The sequence below is a fragment of the Macadamia integrifolia genome, chromosome 13 (genome assembly GCF_013358625.1).
Source record: "Macadamia integrifolia cultivar HAES 741 chromosome 13, SCU_Mint_v3, whole genome shotgun sequence".
Lineage (NCBI taxonomy): Eukaryota > Viridiplantae > Streptophyta > Magnoliopsida > Proteales > Proteaceae > Macadamia > Macadamia integrifolia.
Window position 1 is genome coordinate 26,517,361 of NC_056569.1, and position 20,333 is coordinate 26,537,693.

A 20,333-nucleotide genomic window follows, 5' to 3' on the forward strand; every position below is an offset into this window, starting at 1 on the left:
AAAAAAAAAAAAAAGAAGACAAAAGGGTTTAAAAAAAAAAAAAAAATTCCTAATAAAGGAACCGTTTTTCCAATAGGAAGTGGTCAATTAGTTCATGAACTATCATTTCTTTCATTACTGGTCTTTTATTGGACAACCATAGTCAGTAGTCACAACACTGCTTAGGAAATGGCTATCTGCTACCTACCACAATTACCTCTGCATTTGTATTGCAGGCTTAATAGGAACATGCATTGTTTTCATTTTGTCCATGTTGACCGTTGCATATGTCAAACCTATTGTGCACATCATTCTGTTTTTCTTTATTTTCCACATGAAAATTAAAAAATAAATAAATAATTGACCTAAAGGAACTGATAAAGAAGGAAGAGATTGCCTGCAAATGTTTTCGTAGGAAAAACATAACCAGTATGAACTTATACATCAAAGCACATACACATGCCCTTGTTTAGGTAACAGACTATCAGAAATAGCAGGACTGGAAAATCATCATTAGGCATTGCAGTCATAACATCATGGCAATAAAGCAAAACAGGAAATTAAAAGCTTCCAGAATCTACACTAGTGATGCAATATCCAGACCAAAACCATGATAGCATAATCATTTTTTGTAGATAATTTAACATATTTAATATCTTCAGGTTTGGTTTTGTGATCCATCAATGAAGACTTCTCCATTTTAGTTCAGGTTTTGCTTCAACAAAATTGTGTTTCTATATTTTTTGCTCATGACATGCATGGTTGTTTTTCATGAGATTCATTGGATAGAATTTTTTATGGTCTTATGTGAACCTGTAAGAGTATGCTTAAACCTAGAATCAGAAGTTGTGCAACATAGAGTGTGTATGGTTTTGATACTGCTTTATGGTCTTCTAGTTAATATTTCTGTTTTTAGACAAGGTCTTCTTTCACTTCTTAACTGTTCAAAGTTAAAATACATGAAGAGTGATATACTTTTATTCTTCATTAAATTACACTTTCAGGTTAATTGCAGAAATTATAGGAATTCAGACTCCCTGTCCATGCACAAGTTTGCAGCCATTTTACCTGGTGATTCAATTGCAGAGATTGTAGCGACTAACGGTATCCTGAACTTCTTGAACATCTATAACACACTGCTAATTGTCAGGCTTGTTTTGACCTGGTTTCCTAACTCTCCTCCGGCCATTGTTAGCCCACTCAGGTATGATTCTTCTGTCTTTGCGAGTTTTCTCTATTTTCATTTTGCTCAAGAAGTTCTAAACATTTTAAACAAACTGCAGGGTGTTGACTTTTTACTGAAGTAATGAAATTCCCATTTAGAAAACACTACTGTTTTAGTTTTACAGTATTTTAATAACATTACAATCTGAGTTGCAACAAATTTTCATATATAACTTTTTGCAATTCTTGACAGACACACAGAAGCTTCTGTCTCCGACTACTCTTCACGCTTATCAATCCAAGACCATATAAGCTAATATTAGAGGTCCACAAGCTGTGATCTATAAATCCGAAGCAACTCTTCCTTGCATAGATATATTTGTGCTGGCTATAGATCAGAAAGATAATTTTATATTTGTGTTGGCTATGGATCAGAAAGATAATTATGGTTTCTCTCGAATAAATTTTTTTATTTTCTGTTCCAATTGCTTGGGGAATTTTATTGGATAAATGGATTTGGTAGGCTATGTGAAGTGAGCATGGTGGAAATACGAGTCTAAAGAATATCTATTACATTCCATTTCTGCGCTTAATTCTTATACAATTTTAATTGATCTCTCTTGTGTGATCCTTACTTAACTCTTTCTCATCCCCACCCCATGGGTGGTTTCATGTTTCAGCACTTTGTGTGATCCTTACTTGAACATCTTCCGTGGGATTATCCCACCTCTTGGAGGGACGTTAGATCTGTCTCCAATACTAGCATTTCTGGTCCTGAATGCCTTTACCAGTGCTGCGGCTGCTCTTCCTGCTGAATTACCCATTAAACAAGAATCTCATGAAGGTGTTTCTTCATCAAATCCAAGGTTTTCCAATTTTACTACAACACAGAAGAAGTGGATGAAAAGGTGCTTGGCAAAACCACGATGAGCTCTGTGGACCTCAACTTGGCTATTTACCTGTCTAAGTTGGAGATTTCCTTATTAATCATCTTTCTTATGAATCCCACATCTTCTGGAGATAAAGAAGGTACATATTCCTTGTGTATTCTTTTAAATCTTTAAATTAAAGGCCAGTATCTCCCAGGTGCTAAATTGTTTTCAATGGGGTGCCATATAAATGTTTACCTTCGCCTTTATTGTCCTGTTACATGATGGTGGTGACTATGTAGTAACCCAAACTCTCAAGTTGTGCCACATTTCGTTGTGTTAAATTTGTTAAATTGATTGACGCACAATATTTTCCTCTCAGTATCACTCATTCTATGTAGACCCTGTGAAATCAATTTTGTCATAGTGGCAACTTTTTGATGTAAGGTTTTCTACCCAATCCATTTATGTTATGCTTTCAGCTGTCACAAGATGTAGTTCTACAATATTACAATGCGAGGAAAACTGGAGGGTTTGTTGCTTATTACTTCTCTCTCTCTCTCTCTCTCTCGGAAGAAATATCTCCATAGGAACTGGTTCTTGTACAAACTTCAAATAAAAAATATCTTGACCACTATCAATTAGACCATATGATAATATAGAAGATTGATTTATTGGGCATTCCAAAAAAATAGAAGTTCATTAGGGCAGGCCATCCTGATAACTTTTTCAGGGTGGCTCATCAATTCTTAGCCTTGGCAAGATGATTCGGTAATCTGACTGTTGGATAGATAAGCTTATCTGGACGTCTCATCTGATATGCCACGTGGCGGAAACTTGGGCTGTCTTGTCAAGCCATGTAACTTAGTTCTTACAAAAATGGAGATATCAAATCGAAAATGTCTCTTTTTCTTTCGTGTTTTTTGTCTTTTTTATTCTTCTCACCCCATGCAGTGAAGATTGAAAATCTTATCCAACTCGCATACAACTACCTTATGAAATATACTTAGCCTATTAGGCTGCGTTTTGTTGCCACTTGGAATGAACTTGTTTCATTTTGAAGCCCCATAGATTTTTCTTTTTCTTAAATATGTATTGGATGATGCTTCAAAACAGTCATCTAAAGTTATCATCGTCCCCTCTCCTCTCCCCCTCCCCCTCCCCCTCCTCCCCCACAAAGTAGAAATATGGTCATTTTTAGGCTTGTAGAAATGAAGCCATTTACCTTGTTCCATCCTGGCAAGGAATGGAGCTTCCATTTTTAATGAAGACTATGCAATCAGATGCTACAAAACAAAAATCAAACCATTTCATTCCAGGTGATAACCAAGTGTTAGTTACAAACCCTTTTACTTAATTCTCAATTATGAACTTGACAATCCTATCCATTTGTTGCTGGCCTCAAAGATTATGTGCCTTAAAAGAAGTATCATAGATCTGCATTTTTCAGGATCAAAATTTTGAAAATGTATTTGGAATAGTCTGACGCCTTGGATGTGTGTCAATTTCTATTGTGTCCCTAGACTCCCTACTTGATTGTAGAAACTCCAGATTGAACTAAGATACAATTTGTGAGGAACCCATCTGATATAATCAATACTTCAACTCTGTATGATGAACTACATCTGGTGAGGAACCCATCTTATACGTTATTTTATTTTTATTTTTTTTAAGACCAGTGATTGATTACTGAAGATGATCATGACTATGGAGTCATAACTAACTTATTGTGATAGATGATGATGATGAGAATTAAACTGTCCATGAACATTGATGATGATTGATTATGTTGCTGGTACCCAATGCCAATACGATACCAATACCATAAGAGAAGTATCAGTAAAGGGGGTAAGATGGTCCAAAGAACAAAGTATCGTTATTTTGGGGGTAAAACGGTCTAATCCGACCCCAATACTAATACCTTTGAGGCTTAGACCTTGTTTACCATAGTTTGCTTCTTATTCTTTCCTATTCTTTAACCCCCATTATATTTTTACCAAGGAAAAAAAAAAAAAAAAAGAACGCTACATGTGGGGATCCTTACTTCTCCTTTCCCAACCCTTTTGGTCCGCTACACAAGCATGGCCTAAGGGAAGGAAATATCCTCCCGAGGACAATTTTGATAAGGTATTTGTCCCAGGGGAAGCTAGGAAATATTTTGAAGAGAAGGCAACCTTTTCACATTTCTTATCTTTCCACACATACCAAACAGCATTGAGAGGGAAATCTCTAGCTGGAAGAATAGAAACAGAGTTACTCTTGTGGCGAAAGTTTCACTTCTCGTGCGTAGAGAGAATCCAATCATTTGTACAACTGCTGAAATGCCTTTGGAACTATTTCAAGAGTCCCATTTAGGAGTGTCCAAAGTTGGCTTGCACCGGTAGGCCTGACCTGAACCAGATGATTAATAATCAGGCATTCTTGGTGGCCCGACGGTCACCCAACTAGGACTAACTAGATACTGTGATAGTGTGATTGGCTGATAATTATAGCCCGTTTAAGTTCATAACAACTTAAGGACCATTTAAGGGCCAGTTAGTCAATTAGTGTACTTAAAGCCTGATTAGTCTAATTACCTCAAGCCTGATTATGGACTGATGGCCCATTGATCAAATAGAAAATGTCAATGCCCTGGCCTATGGAGCCTAGTCACCTAAATGAGCAAAAACAGTGCGAGACCTCAAATCAATGAGGACCAAAATCTAAAACCCATCGGTTGAGCCCTTTAATTCCATCCAACCATTAAAACCCATGGGTTAAGAGATTCTCTTTTTATCGTAGATGAAGGAAAACTCGGTCTTAATCTTATTGTCACCACATAATTGGTGACAAATGATTTATAACTATGCCCGCTCGTTCTGCCATGTGACAGCTCACATGGGGTTGAAATTATCTGGATAGGGGGACTCAAAGGGGTCTCCTTTCACATGGTAAGTTTCATTCCAATCAAATGATGGCATGGCAAAAAAGTTATTAAAAAATTTAGGAGTATAGAGAAAGTGAGTGTGACTACGAAGGGGTGCAAGTAGGGGTGTCAATTCCAAGCCCGCACTGGTAGACTTGATCAAGCCTGACTTGTTTATAGTCCGACCTAGACCGGCCTGATTAATAAAGGTGTCAAGCCTAAGCCCGCCCTGTTTATAAATAGGTAGTACACTATGCAAGGGGTAAGCCCGATGGGCCTCCCAACCAGCTCGGCTCATTTACATGTCTGATTCAAACCGACACATTTAGCCAACTGTTTATATAGGTATTTTGCTTTTTTTAGGATAAAATATGGTATATATTGATATTTTTAGCAATTATTTACTATAATTAAATATAATATCTTTTCAAAATTGTTGATGATTAAACAAAATAAATTAAAGTATCTTAAATCTAAGAAAAGTGTAGACCGTTTAAGGTTTTATTAGTACATTACCCCGTTTAAGGCCGATTATAGCTTGATTAAAGCCTGGAACATGACCGAGCTCAACACTACACTGACTGAGACCAACTCATTTCTTAAATAGGTAGGTCATGGTCCGGGGACATAGGCCCAACCGATATCGTCTCGGCCCGATCAATTGACACCCCTAGGTGCAAGGACGTACATTGAACGAAAAATGAGTGAAATTGAAACAAAAATTCGGCATTTGATCAATCCAAATAATTCCATAGTAATTCAACTCTCAAATTCGCTACTCATTTTTCTCATATGAGATTTTGGCCAACCTACTCCTAGGGGGGGGGGGGAACACACCCACATTTGCTTGGAGTCAATCCTCAGACCTCCATGCACCAACTTAAACCAGCCGATGCCGCTACCAGTGTGCTAGGCACTGGAACCACAATTTTTTTTTCCATACGAGAGAACAAGTGGTCATGGTTGCAACTTAAAAAAAAAGGTTGACACTCTTTTCCCTCTCTTTCCTCAACAATCATTTGATCCCCCTATTTATATAATGAATCAACACTAGAGTTTTAGTTTATGTTATTGAAATGGTACCGATCACTACCTATATATATTGGGTTGCTATGGGATAAAAACCTATTTTTTTTAACAAAAATTCTAGGATTCAAGTCAAATTATAAAAATTATATATATTGGACATCGATATTGGGCATAACCGATATAGATATGAGATCAACAAATACCCTAGATCCGACACCGACGCTCACCCAAATGCATTCATACTCTACGGCTTGTTCATACTCATCCCAAAATATATATATATATATATATATATTTATGAAAAGAAAAATTGAATAAATAACAATCACCAAATAAAAAAATTATTCATTTTCCCTTTGAATTCATTAATATCCTTATAGATTTTAGTATTTTATAAAATACTCTTCAGGAATTTATTTTTATTTATTGTTTTTATTTATTTTTATTTATTTATTTATTTTTTATAACTGCAAAACGTAGATCTATTGAGCGCCTTGTCTGGTAAGGATCGAGAAAAAACAAGGCTCGACTTGTCTTGCAAGGCTTGCGTGGAGATAAGAAGAAAAAGATTTGATTCCATATGTAAATGTAAATTGAATTGACATATATTTTATCTATCAGACAAATGACAATGATATCCTTAGTTGCGGAGTCCACTCCCTCACCCTTTCCTCTCCTTCGCCTCTGGTTTTTCTTCCAATCTGTGTGCTTCTTTGTTTTTCAATTCGTCCACTCGTTTTCTGTTCTTCCCCTTTGGTGACGTGACACCGTTAAGAGTATCTCAAAACAATCCAAAAGCTCGTTGATGGAGTTAGTTACTGGGTTATCATCCAAAGCTCACATCATTCTTTGAATCCTCAACCCAAGTAATTCAAACCCAACGGCAGTTAAAGAGTCAACCGTTAAGTTGCAGAAAGCTTCGCTGTAATGACTTACACTATATAGTCTTCACCAACCCACTTTCCCTTCTGGCCCTGGCTGCTGGGTTTTGGAGCCCCTCAATACATTTTTATCATTTCCATCGCAATTCCAAACTACCCTCTCTCTCTCTCTACACTGTGAGCCATACAGAGGAGCTTGAAGAAGTGTTTCGGACGTTGGAGGAAGCAAGCTCCGATGTCGACGGGGATGGGTTTTCGCAGTCCTGATTTCTTGCCATTTTCCAGCTATGGTTATGGAAGTCACTCTCAGCCTCGCAGTGTTTATGTCTCTCCAGCCATGTGAGTCGCTTCTCTCTCTTTCTGTCTCTACATACATTGTCATTACCTGACCTCTTGCCTGCAAAATTTCCTCTTTCTTCCCTAAAAACATAAACTTTTTTATGGGAATCAAATTAAAATGTTAAATTCCCCACCTGCTTTATCGACCTCTGCTCATTTGGGTTCAGAGAAGATTAGAACTCGTACAAGAACCAGAGAAATAGTTAGGTTCATGATTTTCTGGAATAGGTCCAGTTGGCAAAACAAATCCTCTGTTTCTATTGTTTTTGGGAGCTCAATCTATTTCTATTCTCTAATCCAATCAATCCACATTGAAATTTCAAGATTGGCACAAATTTTCTGAGTCCACTTTGATCTTTGATCGGCAGGAAATTCAATCCATCTTCTCCACGGACAAAGAAGGAAACACAGTCTGTGGAGGTTCCAACAACATCTAGTCCTCAAGTTGAGCCTTCAAAACCATCAAATCTTCGGTTTGATCGGCTGCAACATTTGAATCAAGAGGTTAATAAAGTGAAGGTAATGGATTTTGGACGATTCGTGACCCGGGCGGCATTACTTGATGAAGAGTATTGGGTGGGTGGATTAACTAAACTGCAAATCAAACCTTAAAATTAAGGCCATTTTCATCTATATTTCTTGATAAATTTGTGGTGGTTTTGGCCTTTGATTTTGTGCTAGACATCGGCATGGTTGAGAGCAGAATGTCAATGGGAGGATCAACCAAATGGACGGTTTGTATTGAATATCACACCATGAATTCTATGGCATGTTCTCTCTTCCCTGTTATCAGATAATCAAAGAAGGAGATGGAGACCACCATTAGGTTAGGAAAGTAGGAACTTCTTGGTGGAAGCATCAGAACTTGCTTTAGAAATTTGATTACTGTAACCATCACTTCAAGCTAATTTGGAAATATTTTTACTATTGCAGCTATGTCAATAGCTACAAAAGAAAATTTGCAGAGCAGGTAAGGCTTGGATGCCATTAGTTCAAGAATTTCTAGTGCTAAAGCACAGATATAATTAGCATTCTCTTCTCAAATTTTCTAATCCTTCCCTGATTTGTTCAGGAATTTAATGCATTAAAAAGGAGATGCAATGGTCAGTATGTAGAAAAATGCACCTGCATCGTCGTGGTAGGCTGTTTTATCACGATATATTTAGCTTCTAGTGATAGACGAGAGAACTGAAGTGCAGTTCTTCATCTATTTTTCTTCAAAATTATCAGGTAAAAAAGGCAGAGAAGAATCAGCAATGTACCATACTGAAGAGTGTGGTTGGAACTCTGGATTTAAGCATCCAACACCTGTTACAAGGAGAGGAGTATCCTGGGGTAGAATACAATTTGCTTTGATTAGGAGTTTCAATCAAATATTGTTTGAGAAGTTATAACCATCTGTTTTGACATATGGTGTTATTACCTCATATAGGAATTCATGAAGGCTCCAATCTTTCACTGCTTCAACCGAACAAGACCACGCATGTACGGCTATTTAGCAAACTTATGTGTTGCCAAAAGCGCACGTCGCCGGGGCATTGCAAGCAAAATGTTGCAGTTTGCTATTGAATCTGCTAAATCAGATGGTAATATGAAGAAATGTTGCAAGCTCTCCATTTTGGTTTCTATGGAAGCTGGCATATTCAAGGGTTTATGAAGTGGTCTGTATGTGTGGAAACATAGGCTTTTTTCTAACTTCAACGACTGAATCCGATCTCCTTGGTGCAGGTGTGGAGCAAGTGTTTGTGCATGTTCACAAGGATAACAAGCCAGCAAATGAGCTGTACCAGAAGATGGGTTTCCAGGTGATGTCTTCTTGGTTGCCTCATTTGTATTTGTGTTCTGGAATCATGTGTGTTTGGTATGCATTTTCGAAATAAATTTTGAGTTTAGAACACATTCTGAAGCGAGAAAATAAAGAAGAATCAAGTTTTAGAATTCGTTCTAGACCCAGAATCTATCCTGAGAATGCATACAAAACAGTAAACACAGCCTTGGATTACCATTTTTTTCGTTTTTTATCAACATGAGCTAATACAGCTTCTGTACTTCTTTTTCAGAGAGTCGAAACGGCAACCCCTCATTCATTAGAAAAACAGAATTACTTGCTTTGTTTAAAGACAAAGCATTTGTGAATTGATGAGAGCATATCTTCTTCCTCTTTTGGTATGGAACAGACCAAACCATAGAATTCTTGTAAAATTATCTAAAAGCCAATTCCTGGATTCTTCTGACCACTGCTATATGGTCCTAAAATTCTAATATAGAAGCTAAATTCATTTCTTCTGGATTTACAGTAGTAATGGAAACCACAAAAGGTAGATTCTTTTACAGGAGAGAGGATAGAAGCTAAAAACCATTATTTAGACTTCAGATTTCACTCATAGTTTCAGACAGGAATGAATCCAATTAGCCTATTGGAATTTGGAAAGAGGAGATGTGTGTTTAGTATATAGTAATACAAATGGAATGGAACTTCTGCATCTAAGCTTTGATTCAGATCATCTGGAAAACCAATTAAGGATCAGTTAAAGTATTAAACATATATGGATCCTCTTTCAAGATGCATATGTAGTCCAAATCTTATATTCTCATTTTGGTGTGAAATAAAAAAATAAAAATTTGATATTCCCCTTAGGATGGCCGGGTTGAATCTTCAATTGCATCAACATACTCAAAATATCCTTAAGACGTTACATCATCATAGGAGCCTTTTAACTGGAGACTTTTTAACTGCTAGTTTTCAGTGTCTCTCAAATCAAATTTATGTTAAAATTAGGCTAGTTCTGGACCACTATCCATACTGGGTTCTTTCTTAATGGCTGAAATACCATTCAGGATAGAGGGTTCAGTTATGTTTTTTTTTTTCGGTGAAAGAGGAATTTATTGAATAGGGTTCCGGTTACAAACTGCGGCTTCATCATTACAAAGTTGTAAAAGCCAAGGAGTGGAATTAGGCCACACTGTCATACATTGGAGGGACAGGCCTTTCCTGGCAAGGGAATCAACTATACCATTAGCTGCCCTTGGAACATAGTTAAATGAACAACTAATTGGGGAAGAGCAAATGAATCTAATGTCCTCAACAGTAGGAAGAATCTCCAATGGAGCATTTCTAGTAGGATCTAAGAGGCACCTGATCACCTCTAAGTTATCAGAATCCACTTGAAGTCTAAAGTATCCCAAGCTGATGGCATTCAAGATTCCCTCTTTGATAGCTTCAGCCTCCCCACTAGTGATAGAAGAAAGTCTAGTCGGGACAGAGACAGCAAGAATAGGGAGATTAGGATGCTCACGAAAGATAAATCCCAAGGCACCAACAGAGGTTTCTTTCACATAGGAAGCATTTGAGTTTATTTTAATCTCTCCGTGAGAAATAGACCAAGGGACATTAATAGGCGTGCAAGGAGGATGGTCATCATCACAAGCATTCTCTGTAGAGGGCCTAGTTGCTTTGCAAAATTCTTCATATAGAGACTTTGCTTTTTGAATTACATCAGATGGGGGCGTGTTCTCTTTCTTGAAAATGAAATCATTTATAGCCAGCCACAGCTCCCAAACAATAAAGGAACACAAGTTGAAGCTCTTTTTCCCTCTTATCTTATCATGGGAGTATAACCTTTGCCATTGTTAGATCCATGTTGGGATTGTCAAAGAGGTATCCTCAGGGATACGATTAGATAATGAAGATCCAAATCACACAACCTTGGCAAAAGTGCAAAGATATATAACATGGTCAATTGATTCTGATGTTGCACCACATCTTAGACAAGATGGGTCAATAGGAACCTGTCTACGATTGAGCCCTTCAGCAGAAGCCACACCATTAGCACACGCACGCCAAAGGAAGGAGCGAACTTTTGGAAGTGAATGGCAATTCCAAATAAAATTCCAGATCTTGTTAGGAATATTTGCTCTCAATGATTGATAAGAAGATGAACTTATAGCGGCCACTTCTTCTTTTCTTTGGAGGGATAAGAGATAGTATGCAGACTTAATCGAGAACTGACCGTTACGAGAGCCTCCCATAGCTAAACATCATCTCTAGGTAATAATCCCAATTTAATATCTTTAATTGTAGCTGCATCTGATGGGGCAAACCATAGATCAAGCAGATCATTTTTCCAACATCAATTGTTAGGATCAATGATGTCTGACACCCTCTGAATGGGACAATTAGGAAGTGGAGGGTACTGAATTTTGTAGTTTTTAAGGGTAGGGACCCACTGGTCCTCCCATATAAGAACTTTAGTACCAAATCTTATATTCCATATGAGGCCATCCTTTGGAACTGCTCTCCCTAGCATCAAACTTCTCTAAGCCCAGGAAGTGCTGTTGCCCAATCTAGTTGATAGGAAATCAGAATTAGGGAAATATTTACATTTCATCTACAAGGCCCACCATAACTCAGGATGCTTCCAAAGGTTCCAGACCACCTTGGCTAATAGAGCAATGTTCTGCAATTTAGGATGTTTAAATCCAAGACCTCCCCTTGCTTTTAGACAACACAATCTTTCCCAAGAAATCCATTGGATTTTTGATTCATTACCACCTTGGCTCCAAAAGAACTTAGCAGAGGCTTTTCTAATGAAATCATGATAAGCTTGGGGCAATTTAAAGTGGGCAACAACATAACTTGAAAGAGAGGATGCAACAGATTCTAGTAGTACTTCATTACCAGCTAGATTAAGCAACTTTTCCTTCCACTCTTTGATTTTTTTTATAGTTTTCTCCCGAATATCTTGAAATAGGGAGGACTTATTCATGCCAAAGTCTAGCGGAAGACCAACGTATTTTTGGGGTCCTTCCCCATACTTGATGTCCGCTTGCCTTACAGAAGAGATCAAGGCATCCTTTGAGATTTTGAACCTGATTAAGTTGCATCTCAGAGAATACAATCGTTCGCAAACAATAAGTGAGACACCGGGGAAGCTCTATTTCTAACATTTATGCCATTCACAAGCCCATTACTTTGAGCATTGGCTAAAATAAAACATAAGGCTTGAGTGTAGATTGTGAAGATAGCCGGGGAAAGGGGGTCTCCTTGTCTACTTCCACGAGAGGGAGTGATTTTTCCATGGAGAGAGCCATTGATAAGGAAGCTGAAAGAAACCGATCTAATGCCTTCCATGACCATTTGAACCCAAGATGAACGAAACTCAACCACAGAAGAACATGCTCTATAAATTGCCACTCAAGCCTATCATATGCTTTCCTGATATCGAGCTTTAAGGCCAAGAAGCTCTTCGTTCCTTTTTTTTTGCCTCGGATATAGCTCATGAGCTATAAAGATATTATTTGATATAGATCTACGAGGAATAAAAGCAGATTGGGGAGGGTTGATGATCAACGGGAGCACATCTGGGAGCCGAGTTGCCATAATTTTTTAGATAATCTTAGTTGCCACATAGTAGAGGCTAATTGGTCTAAAATCTTCCACCAATTTTAGGCAATTCTTCTTCGGAATGAGACAAATAATAGTGTTGTTGAATTGAGGGGGAAGGGTCTTAGAACAAAAGAACTCAGAAACAAAACCATAAAGATCATGGTATGTAAGATCCCAAAAATGCTGAAAAAATGCAAGAGGGAGAGACCATCAATACCTGGGGATTTGCTTGGCTTCATTGCGAATAGAGCTTTCTTAACCTCATCAAGGTCGGGACATCTGCATAGCACTATGTTCATATCCTCCATAACAGTAGGGTTGATGCAATTAAGAGTGTGCTGCTGTGAGTCCATATCAAGGCCTTCCGAAGAGTAAATTTGCTGAAAATGAGAGATAATCTCATGTTTGATTTCAGATTGAGATGTAGTCCACAAACCATTGGCCATCCTGATTTTTAGAATTTTATTAAATTGCCTGTGTTGTACAGTTGAAGCATGGAAGAAAGAGGTGTTCAGGTCGCCACTATTCAGCTAGAGGATTCTTGACTTTTGTTTCCAAAAGTCCTCTTCTTTCAATAACTCATCTGCAAGTTGAGAGGAAATTTCGTTGACTCGGGCTTGGAAGAAGGCAGATGGAGGGAGCCCCATAAGATGATCAAGCTCTTCCTTGAGGTGAGAAATGTTTGTTTGTAAGTGCCTAAAGACTTCAACATTCCATTTCTTAAAAACAAGTCTACGGTTCTATTGTTTAATATGCAGGGCATTGGAAATTGTCTCGCTACCTTTCTTGGACCAGGCCTCTTTGGCAATATTCTTGCACTCCCTATGCCTTAACCACATAAGTTCAAAGCGAAAATGCCTAGGACCAGGAACAGAACCTCCATCTGTATCAACTAGCAATGGCAAATGATCAGATCCAATGGTAGAGCACACGAAAACAACCATATCAACAAAGTGGCAATTCCAAGCTTGATTAGCAAATGCTCTATCAAGGCGAACACAGATATTGGCACCTCCACTACATTTGTTGTTCTATGTGAAAACAGGGCCCTTTGCTTCCTAGATCAATAAGAGCACAATCATCAATAACCTCTCGAAAAATTTGGATGTCCCTCTCCCCCGATTTATTACCACCTGCTTTTTCATGCCATGAAAGAATAGAGTTGAAGTCACCAAGACACATCCATTCCCTAGTACGAGAGGCACCAATATTTCGAAGTTTATCCCAAACCATGCTTCTGTTGGATTTGTTGGGAGCACCATAAATGCAAGTAATGAAAAATATAGAGTTGTCCATAGTTTGAACCTCCGCCTCAATAATATTGGCATCAACATATATAATTTTCAACTGAATATGATTTCTCCAAAACAGCCCCAAACGTCCAAACATACCCCTAGATTCAATTCCAAAAACAGAATCCATACCAAGCTTCCTTTGAATTAACTGGAGCTTCTTAAGAGCATACTTAGTTTCCATAATAAATATTATATTAGGTCTTTCCTTCTTTGAGAGGCTCAACAGCAATCGATTGTCAGGGTACCTCCCAACCCTTGACAATTCCAACTAAGGGTCTTCATGACTCCCCATGGGGCTGCTGTCCAACCTCCATGGGGTGTATCAATAAAAAATGCTGATCAGAGGAAGAGGATTCATTCACTTGGTTGGAAGGTGCAGGGTAGAGTCTAATTCTGCGAGCTCTCTTTTGTTTAACTGCCTCAGATGATTGTAAAGAAGAAGAGGGGGCTGGACGAGCTCTCCGAGTATTCGCTGAGGGATCAAAGCTAAGGGGAGATGAAGTAGGTTGGGGAGTGGGTGTGAGCCGAGGCCGAGGAATGAGAGTAGCTAGAGAAGGCTCTGTACTAGGCTGAGGTTGATGGGCTTGGGAATTGGGGTTTGGTTTTTGGATAATGGGAGATTCAATAGTTGGTGTGGGCTCAATGTGTGGAAGGGTAGGAGAGTTAATTTGGGGAAGCGGTTGTGGGGTGAGGCCCATTTCCGTGGCCTAGTTGCTTGGCCCATTAAGAGATATATTAGTTAGGGTCGGTAAAAGGGAGAGAAGGGCTTGGGTAATATCAGGATTTTATAGAATATGAGCTGGCGGGGAAGGTATCAGATTTCCAAAATGGGAAAGGTTCCCATGCTGGCCATGGACAGTAGTGAGGGAAGGGGTAATAGGTTGAGGTTGATACGCAAGGCACGAGGGTGATTGTGGATCATAACGGAATTGCAAAGGCTGGTGATACTGAGGGCATAGAGGTTCACCAGGTTGAGGTGAGCAGGTAGTAAAGGTCGTGGTCTGACAAGGGGATGAAGCAATAGGAGACATGTGGTTGGTGGGGACCATAGTATTGCGCGTGCGAATGGGAGGTGACTGTTGTGGGGTTGGGGGAGGGCGTCTCCTTCAGCTCCAATAGTGGGGGACACCGAAGTATGAGGATTCTGGTGTCTAATACCCTCATTTGGAGTGGTAGAACTCATATCAGAGAAGACTAGAGCGGTTTCGAGAAGCCTATTATCCGGAGGGTAACCTTTGATTTCATTCCCAAATCGGCATCTAAGAGTGGGGGTGCTATTAGCAAAGTGGTTGGAAGAGGCAGAAAAAACCGTGGAGCATCGAGACTCATCATGTCCTAAAAGACCACAAACAAAACAGCAAAGGGCAATCGTTCGTATTTCACCTGGATAAGGTTTTTACTGCCATTACGTCTCTGGATTGGAATGGTAGGGCAAAGGGGGTTCCGGACATCAATAATCACTCTCGCCCTAAGATAATGTTGCCTTTGCCCAGCTTGAGTTCCTTTAATGAGCATAATCCGCTGCGGTGTGCCTATTCGCATAGCAAACTGCCTTCCTAGATGTAGCTCCAACAATCCAAGTTGGGAGAATGCATTGGAATCCAGAATGCAACATTACAAAAATCCCATTTCTGCTCCTGATTCCATCGTTCAAGGACAATCAAGTTACCTGCAACTGACCATGGTTCTTCTGCAAGAACATTCTCCATATCATTCCGGTGTCGGAATTGAAATAAGAACCTATTCTGGTCCATAGGAGAAACTTGAGATTCGAGGCTGTTACAAGTCCTTCAGTTACTGCTTGCTTTCGATATCGTTTTCCTTCAAGAACAAACCCAACGAGGGTAGTATAACCCATGATTCGGACAGTCGATTCTCTTCCTCATTACCCAAAAGGAAAATCTCTGCATATGCCTTTGGGTTAGAAGAGTCAGGATGAATAGGAACAGAGGTCGGCAACCGTGCCGTAGATGATATTTTTTCCGAGTGCGTGAGGATTAGTCTCGGCGGGGTTCCGCCATTAGTAGAAGTAAAGGGTCAGCAAGGAAAACAAGGTGTCATGAGAGGAGAAGGGAGGAGAAGAAAGCTAGAGGAGGGACACCGCCTACAACGGGGAGGGAAAGCACGACTTACGACGGAGGAAAAAATTAAGAAGAATTACAGTTAATTTAGATGTTGGATGATAGGTTAGTCATCACTTGTGTTCAGTAATGTTTGACACTGCCTCTATTATAAGTTTATAACAGATCAAACTGACAAGTCTCTGGATTTAATCGGCCAATCCACTGCAAGTGGTGTTGTATTTGTTCCTTAATTTGTTAAGATTTGGGAACAAGTCCTTGAAGGGTAGGGTGTGAAAAAACAGAACTGAACCGGTCAAAATGAACCCAAATCAAATCAAACTGAACCGATTCCATATTAAGCCACTTTTCGTTTGGGGTATCATGAAACTAGTTGAAAACCGGGCCCAATCAGATCAGATTATGTTTAGAAAAAATAAACCTAAAAAGCAGCGTGGCACCTGCACCTTCACCTTCACATAGTAGGAGTGAAACAACCACCCCTTTATCCACAATTGTTTTTATATATACACATGGTGAACCAAAACAAAGCCCAATAAAAGAAAACTGAAATAAACCTATATCAAACCAAGCCTTCCCTTATTGGGTGGTTCAGTTTGGCCCAGTCTAGCCCGAGACCGGTTCAACCCGATTGAATCCGAAAGTACCCTTATGGATGGGTAGTGTTTCAACAAATTTGGAATTTTCTCATTTGAAAAAAATAAAATCAGATGTGTCCTCAAGAATCCTTTTCCCGATTGCGTATAAAGAAAAGCAAATTGCAATCTCTAATATTTGTTGTGTTGACTAGTACAAAATCAAGCTCGTGGTTGAAAAATAAAAAATAAATAAATACCCACTTAGAAGAGCATCAGATTCCAATTTGATTATGGGAAATTTTTTCCACAACCATAGTGTAAGGAAGTGGAATAAGCTTTTCCATAGCTTGGGTATTGATGTGAAACCATATCCAACAATCCTAATATCCCAAGCTTCATCAATAAGCCCAAACAGAACCTTTTATAGTTGCAGACCTTACTAAGGCCTTTAGAACATCTAGAAAGGGTATCTCTTCTTCTTACCAACTAGCCATTGTAGCTCTTTAGCATGGACTAGAGTTGCAGGTCCCAGAAACTCTTCCTTCCTTCAAGGAGTCTGAAATCAATAGCTTGTCTGGATCTTCAATTCTGCATGGGTAGCACCAGCATCAGGGCTTCTTATTACTATGAGAGACTAGTGGCCATTGTTTTGGCCCTTCTTGCAGTTCTATCACCTCTGTACATCGACCGGAAACCGGCGGCAGAAGTCGAAGAAGATGAAGATGGTACCATCAGCTTTGTTTCCTGGGCATGGCTACCTCTGTTGCTAGTAGTCCTTATTATTTCCATCAACATGTCTTGTTACCTAGACCGAAGATTAAAGAGGTTTGATCCTTACTGGATACACAGAGTTGGAGGTTCTCCATGTGGGATCCTAGCCCTTCTTATGTTGCTTGCTTTGGTTTTGAAGTGCAAAGCTTCTTCTATCAGTAACTGAACTTGGAGCCCTGAAAGGTGAATTAAAGGAAGAAGGTGGAGGACACAAAGTGCTTCCAAGTGTGGGGGGAGGAAATCAGTTTCAGTTAAGCACCAGGGACCATTAACAACTATTAATTCTTGTAAGATTTTGTATATTTATTATTTCATCTTCATGGTTTGTACTGCTTTTTCTTTGTGGAAGAGGTCAATTTCCATCGTTTTGCTTGTAGCCTATGCAATCTGTGCATCACAGGAGTCCCTCAGATCGGTTCCGGTTTTTCTGGTTCAGTTCGGGATATAATATGTTCAAATTGAAATCGAACTCAAACCAGATAATTTTCATAACCTCAAAAGCAAAATCGAACCGAATTGATTTGATTTTATTCAAAGCTTATTCGGTTTCATTCTTTTAGTACATGGCCTTGATAATTTGGTTCAAATTCAGTTGAAATGGAAATAACTTACTAAACAAATATAGTTGGTAAAGAAATTACAGCCTCATGAAGATAAGAGGGTCTCATAATGTTAAATATGATATCTTTCATATCTCTTTACACAACTCAATAAAGAAATCTGTAGTAGGTAATTTCACAACTCGACAAAGACACATGATTGTAGGGTTTAGTATGATTTATATTACATTTTATTTTATTCGGTTCAATTCAAATAGACAGTTTTCAGTCTAAAATCAAAATCAAAACGATTGAAATTTCACTTGTCAAAACCAAAATTGAATTGGATTTTTTTTTTTCAATTCAGTTCGCTTTTAAAGTTGGTTTCAATTTCGATTTTCAATTTTATAATTTTCGATTCCGGTTTCAAATAGACAGTTTTCAGTCTAAAATTGAATTGACGTACATTGACGATGTGTCCATTTGACTCTGTGGATGCCCCTCCATACTACTATGAAATTGTACATAAAGAGCTAACCCAAAGTAGTGAAGTAAAAATTTTGCAATCTTATTCTTACAAGTTATTTAATGTAATATATAATAAATAATTTTCAAAAGTTTGAAAATCATTTCCTGCAGTATTTATATGAAATAACAAGATTTATCCTCATTGAAAAAAAAAAAAGTATGCTCCATTAAGAGAACAAAAAAATAAAATTACGATTTTTATTTTCACTAATCTTGCTTACAAATTACAATAAGATTCCTCTTTAATTTAAGACAAGGTTTAAAGCTAAATAATATGTGAGAATTACGTAAAATCTCCCAACCTCTCTTGCGAAAAAGAGGGTAAATTCTCTTTCAAACCTCCCCACTATTTTTCCTTGGTAATGTAAGTGATAGAAGAAACTGGCAACGAGTAAACCATCAACCATGAACCATCAACCCTAGCAGTGACAATTATAATTGAAAGTTTTTATTTAAAACATTTTTTGCTCACTTTATTGACTTAAGTTAACTTGTGAAATATTATTATACTTTTCTTTACTTCCCATTTTTGGTCAGCTTTCACTTCCCACATATTCTTACCAGACAGCATCTTGTATAATCTCAGCAAAAAAAAAAAAAAAGCATCTTGTATAATGCAGGTAGCATGTGAAAGTACCACCTACACATTGGCTAATCAAACAAAGACCCATTGGCTAATCACAGACCATATAAAAATTACAAGTAGATTTGGGCAAAAAATAGAAATTAAAAGGAAGTCCTACTGAAAATAGATCCAATGAAATCCAACAAGGGGAATGAAGTTGCAATGGCCAATCAGGTGGAGTATCGCAGAAATAAGATATGAACCCCCAAGAACAGATACAGGGATCATTTTAAGATGCCAAATTAAGGCAAGGCCTTGTGTCTACATTTCGGGTAAAATGAATAGAAGATATTAACAAGATGGGGTGAGCATAGAATATTCTCCCCGCTACCCCTCTCTCTAATGCAGGTAGCAAGTGAAAGTACCTACTACGCATTGGCCAATCAAACAAAGACCCATTGGCTAATCACAGACCATATAAAAATTACAAGTAGATTTGGGCAAAAAATATAAATTAAAAGGAAGTCCTGATGAAAATAGATCCAATGAAATCCAACAAGGGGAATGAAGTTGCAATGGCCAATCAGGTGGAGTATCGCAGAAATAAGATACGAACCCCCAAGAAAAGATACAGGGATCATTTTAAGATGCCAAATTAAGGCAAGGCCTTGTGTTTACATTTCGGGTCAAATGAATAGAAGATATCAACAAGATGGGGTGAGCATAGAATATTCTCCCCGCTACCCTCTCTCTCTCTCTCTCTCTCTCTCTCTGAGACTGTTTTTGGTATTTTCCAGTATCAATTGATGGAAAGTAGTCATACTTAGCATAACTGAAACATTTAACATTTGAGCTGTAGTTGAAGAAGCTAAAGATCAGTATCCAGATGCATTTTCCAAAGTATCAAAATTGTTGAGATGTTTTAAGATTGAAGTCATCGGCAATCCAATAATCTGCACATGGGGATTTGAGTGGCCATCCAGAAACACATTACCGATCTGCAACGAGGAAGAGAATGAAACATTATGCCCTACTACATCATAAATCTCAGTTTCACATTTTGTTCATCTTTCATGCATTTCAACTTTCAAGGATACAGCTTACACGATACTACAGCTGCCAAATGTAAGGAAATGCAGTGAAGTTCATTAAACAATTATTTCAAAAATCCGAGCAACAGAAAGCAAAAGTAACAAATGGACTTTTTTTCTGGGTGGTGGTGGGTGGGGGGTGAGGGAATAAATAACAAGAAGCTTTCAATATATAATATTAAGTAGAAGTGTTAAATGCAGGGGAATCGTGGCTCGTGCGCATGCATGAGGAAATATCAACAGGGACATAATTTCGCATTTCATAGGGTGTGGGGTGGTCATTTGGTGTTCTCATGTATCTGGGAGCAGGACGCTCACTCCCCCTCCCCCCCC

General features: G+C 38.5%; 5 protein-coding genes across 5 annotated transcripts in view; 3 read left to right on the forward strand and 2 right to left on the reverse strand.

Annotated features, from left to right (window-relative positions):
* The window catches only part of LOC122059138, a 6,098-nt gene extending 3,626 nt beyond the window's left edge, over nucleotides 1-2,472 (forward strand). The window contains exons 3-4 of the mRNA XM_042621827.1: nucleotides 896-1,183; nucleotides 1,824-2,472. Coding sequence (XP_042477761.1) covers nucleotides 896-1,183; nucleotides 1,824-2,073 — 538 coding nt within the window. The 3' untranslated portion in view covers nucleotides 2,074-2,472. The remainder of the gene's footprint in view (nucleotides 1-895; nucleotides 1,184-1,823) is intronic.
* Nucleotides 2,473-6,581: 4,109 nt separating this feature from the next.
* LOC122059583 lies at nucleotides 6,582-9,456 on the forward strand. The gene is made up of 9 exons (XM_042622455.1): nucleotides 6,582-7,166; nucleotides 7,535-7,742; nucleotides 7,848-7,900; nucleotides 8,100-8,136; nucleotides 8,239-8,304; nucleotides 8,397-8,501; nucleotides 8,599-8,752; nucleotides 8,895-8,971; nucleotides 9,227-9,456. The coding sequence occupies exons 1-9, from the start codon at nucleotides 7,063-7,065 to the stop codon at nucleotides 9,299-9,301; spliced, it is 879 nt and encodes a 292-aa protein (XP_042478389.1). The 5' UTR covers nucleotides 6,582-7,062; the 3' UTR covers nucleotides 9,302-9,456.
* A 593-nt stretch (nucleotides 9,457-10,049) lies between these two features.
* On the reverse strand, nucleotides 10,050-11,195 carry LOC122059140. Its single transcript, XM_042621828.1, has 2 exons — nucleotides 10,872-11,195; nucleotides 10,050-10,685 (listed from the first exon to the last, which is right to left on the reverse strand). The coding sequence occupies exons 1-2, from the start codon at nucleotides 11,193-11,195 to the stop codon at nucleotides 10,050-10,052; spliced, it is 960 nt and encodes a 319-aa protein (XP_042477762.1).
* Nucleotides 11,196-16,195: 5,000 nt separating this feature from the next.
* On the forward strand, nucleotides 16,196-17,608 carry LOC122059584. The gene has a single exon (XM_042622456.1). The coding sequence runs from the start codon at nucleotides 17,099-17,101 to the stop codon at nucleotides 17,441-17,443; it is 345 nt and encodes a 114-aa protein (XP_042478390.1). The 5' UTR covers nucleotides 16,196-17,098; the 3' UTR covers nucleotides 17,444-17,608.
* A 1,458-nt stretch (nucleotides 17,609-19,066) lies between these two features.
* LOC122059582 overlaps nucleotides 19,067-20,333 on the reverse strand; it is an 11,673-nt gene continuing 10,406 nt past the window's right edge. Inside the window, exon 6 of the mRNA XM_042622454.1 lies at nucleotides 19,067-19,907. Within this exon, the coding sequence (XP_042478388.1) occupies nucleotides 19,785-19,907 (123 nt within the window). The 3' untranslated portion in view covers nucleotides 19,067-19,784. The remainder of the gene's footprint in view (nucleotides 19,908-20,333) is intronic.

Excerpts from the sequence above, each read along its gene's own strand:
- LOC122059583 (XM_042622455.1), top strand. The coding sequence starts at position 7,063 with ATGTCGACGGGGATGGGTTTTCGCAGTCCTGATTTCTTGCCATTTTCC. Across the intron at positions 7,743-7,847 it reads TACTTGATGAAGAGTATTGG|ACATCGGCATGGTTGAGAGC; the intron begins GTGGGTGGATTA and ends ATTTTGTGCTAG. Across the intron at positions 8,137-8,238 it reads AAAGAAAATTTGCAGAGCAG|GAATTTAATGCATTAAAAAG; the intron begins GTAAGGCTTGGA and ends TGATTTGTTCAG.
- LOC122059140 (XM_042621828.1), bottom strand. The coding sequence starts at position 11,195 with ATGGGAGGCTCTCGTAACGGTCAGTTCTCGATTAAGTCTGCATACTAT. Across the intron at positions 10,686-10,871 it reads ATCTTTGCACTTTTGCCAAG|AAAGAGAACACGCCCCCATC; the intron begins GTTGTGTGATTT and ends TTCATTTTCAAG.
- LOC122059584 (XM_042622456.1), top strand. The coding sequence starts at position 17,099 with ATGGGTAGCACCAGCATCAGGGCTTCTTATTACTATGAGAGACTAGTG.